The 2466-nt window shown below is 51.3% G+C and overlaps 1 protein-coding gene across 1 annotated transcript; it reads left to right on the top strand.

Moving 5' to 3' along the window:
- Nucleotides 1-450: 450 nt before the first annotated feature.
- pou4f3 (POU class 4 homeobox 3) lies at nucleotides 451-1894 on the top strand. The gene is made up of 2 exons (XM_072375312.1): nucleotides 451-570; nucleotides 941-1894. Exons 1-2 carry the CDS (start codon nucleotides 451-453, stop codon nucleotides 1871-1873), a joined length of 1053 nt encoding a protein of 350 aa, XP_072231413.1. The 3' UTR covers nucleotides 1874-1894.
- Nucleotides 1895-2466: the final 572 nt, after the last annotated feature.

Below are 2466 nucleotides of genomic sequence, written 5' to 3'. Positions count from 1 at the left end.
GAGGAGATGTGAAGAAGTTAAAATTAGGCCCCGTTCTTTAAAACAAAAGTGATACCACTTAAGTTGACCTGGTAGCCTCTTATGCTACCTTTAGGCATGCACATCCTGAAATGTATCAACGAAAATGTGTCCAAATCAATCAGTGTCACACCAATGAACAGCCTTTTCATTAAAATATTAAAGTTCTTTTGGGTGACATTGTCCTCTGACGCTTGCGCACGCAGGCCTCACGTTTGGAACTTGTAAGTTGATCAGAAGAGGAGGGGAGGAGGAGGGAGGCTGAAAGAGGAGGAGGAGGAGGGGAGGAAGAGGGACAGAGGGATGCCGGGAGGAGCTGCCGAAGTGAACAGCTCAGTCTGGTGAAGGAGGGCAGAGGAGCTCTGTGGTTGTCCGCTCCCCGGCTTTCATGTCAGGGGCCACGCTGCTTGCCAGGTGCTTGCGGGGAGGATGATGATGACCATGAACGGCAAACAGCACTTCTCCATGCACCCGGCCCTGCACGAGCCCAAGTATCCCGGCCTGCACTCAGGCTCGGAGGGCATGCGCAGAGTCTGCCTGCCCGCCCCGCAGGTACGTTCAGGTCGGGGGGGAAATGGATGGAGTGTATATTGGGTGAAAGGAGGGGGAAAATATCACACTGGAAATGCCTGTAAAGTTGATTTGACAGGACTTTGTTTTACTCGCTATCTCTCTCTGCTCGCTCCTCTGTCTGTCTACCCCCCTCCTCCTCTTCCCCTCCCAACCCCCTCCTGCCCCTCTCATCCATATGTCTATTCAAGCAATGCTCTTGCTTTCATATTAATTTTTATGACCTGCGCTTTGAGGAGGGTTCTCTCCTCTCCTCGGCACTGCTTGCCTTTGAAAAAAAATGTTTTTTAGATCCTGAGAGCTGCCTGACAGAATTCCCCACTGACTCCAGTATGCGCACTCTTGCTTGCAGCTGCAGGGCAATATATTCGGAGGCTTTGATGAGAGCCTGCTGGCACGGGCAGAGGCTCTGGCGGCTGCTGACAGCATTGTCTCTCACGGCAAGAGTCACCCGTTCAAACCAGACGTGACTTACCATACCATGAGCAGTGTCCCCTGCACCTCAGTCTCCTCTTCTTCTTCTACCACCGTGCCCATCTCCCACGTTCCTTCTACCATCGCCTCTCACCACCATCACCACCTCGGACAGACCCTGGAGGCCGGGGACCTCCTAGACCACCTCTCCACCAGCCTGGCCGTGACCGGGATGGGGGCTCCAGAGCCTCCAGGGATGACCACGGCGGCGCACCACCACCAGCACCCTCACCACCACCTGCAGACCATGGGGCAGCTGCACCAGGCGATGGCCAACATGGCCCACCCTCATTCCCTGTCGGTGCACGGCGGCATGGCGTGCATCAACGACGTGGAGTCGGATCCCAGGGAGCTGGAAGCCTTCGCCGAGCGGTTCAAACAGAGGAGGATCAAACTCGGGGTGACCCAGGCGGACGTCGGGTCAGCGCTGGCCAACCTCAAGATCCCCGGAGTGGGGTCCTTGAGCCAGAGCACAATCTGCAGGTTCGAGTCCCTCACCTTGTCCCACAACAACATGATTGCGCTCAAGCCGGTTCTGCAGGCCTGGCTGGAGGAAGCCGAAGCTGCCTACAGAGAGAAAAGCAGCAAGCCGGACCTTTTCAACGGGAACGAGAGGAAAAGAAAGCGCACCTCCATCGCCGCGCCGGAGAAGCGCTCTTTGGAGGCTTACTTTGCCATCCAGCCTCGGCCCTCCTCGGAAAAAATAGCAGCAATCGCTGAGAAACTGGACCTGAAAAAGAATGTGGTTCGAGTGTGGTTTTGCAACCAGCGGCAAAAACAGAAACGAATGAAATACTCCGCGGGGCACTGAGTTTCACATCATGAATAAAATAGCCTGCTACATTTTTGATCGAGTGATTAATAATAGCCCGACTAACAGGGATTTATCAACACGTCTCATCTGGATAGTTAAAAAAAGACTTTAAACTTCCTTCGGTTTCTGATGTCGTGTCACTTCATCGTTGCACCTTTTTTTTGGAAACTATAAATGTGTTATGTGTGAGGAGGGTGATTTTGATGTTTTCATGTATCTTGCACACTAAGAACGAATTCACCCTGACAGTTTGTTACATTCAGGGAACTTTTTCGTTTCTTTTTTCTTTTTTTTAACATGCAAACTGGATTTTAGATGTCACATGTGGGGGCTGCTGTATTGTCAAATGACTTCAACTGAGGCGAGAGAGAGTTTGAAAGAGGAGGGAAATATTCTGACTTCCTTTCTGTAACACCAAGCCATTGTCCACGTCCTATCTGCAGAAATGTGTTTCCGCTTTTTTAAAATGTATTTATCCTCATGTGGAGCCTTTAGAGGAGTGTGAGCTCAAGGCTGAAATGTTAAAGGGGGGAGAAAAAAGTCACTTTTTAAGCACTATTTTTGCGAATGAATCCGCTCCTTTTTATGAA

Source organism: Leuresthes tenuis, unplaced genomic scaffold, assembly GCF_036924035.1.
Source record: "Leuresthes tenuis unplaced genomic scaffold, fLeuTen1.0.hap1 SCAF_21, whole genome shotgun sequence".
Classification (NCBI taxonomy): Eukaryota; Metazoa; Chordata; class Actinopteri; order Atheriniformes; family Atherinopsidae; genus Leuresthes; species Leuresthes tenuis.
Note: the sequence above shows the minus strand (reverse complement) of the source record. Positions and strands in the feature narration are given on the sequence as shown.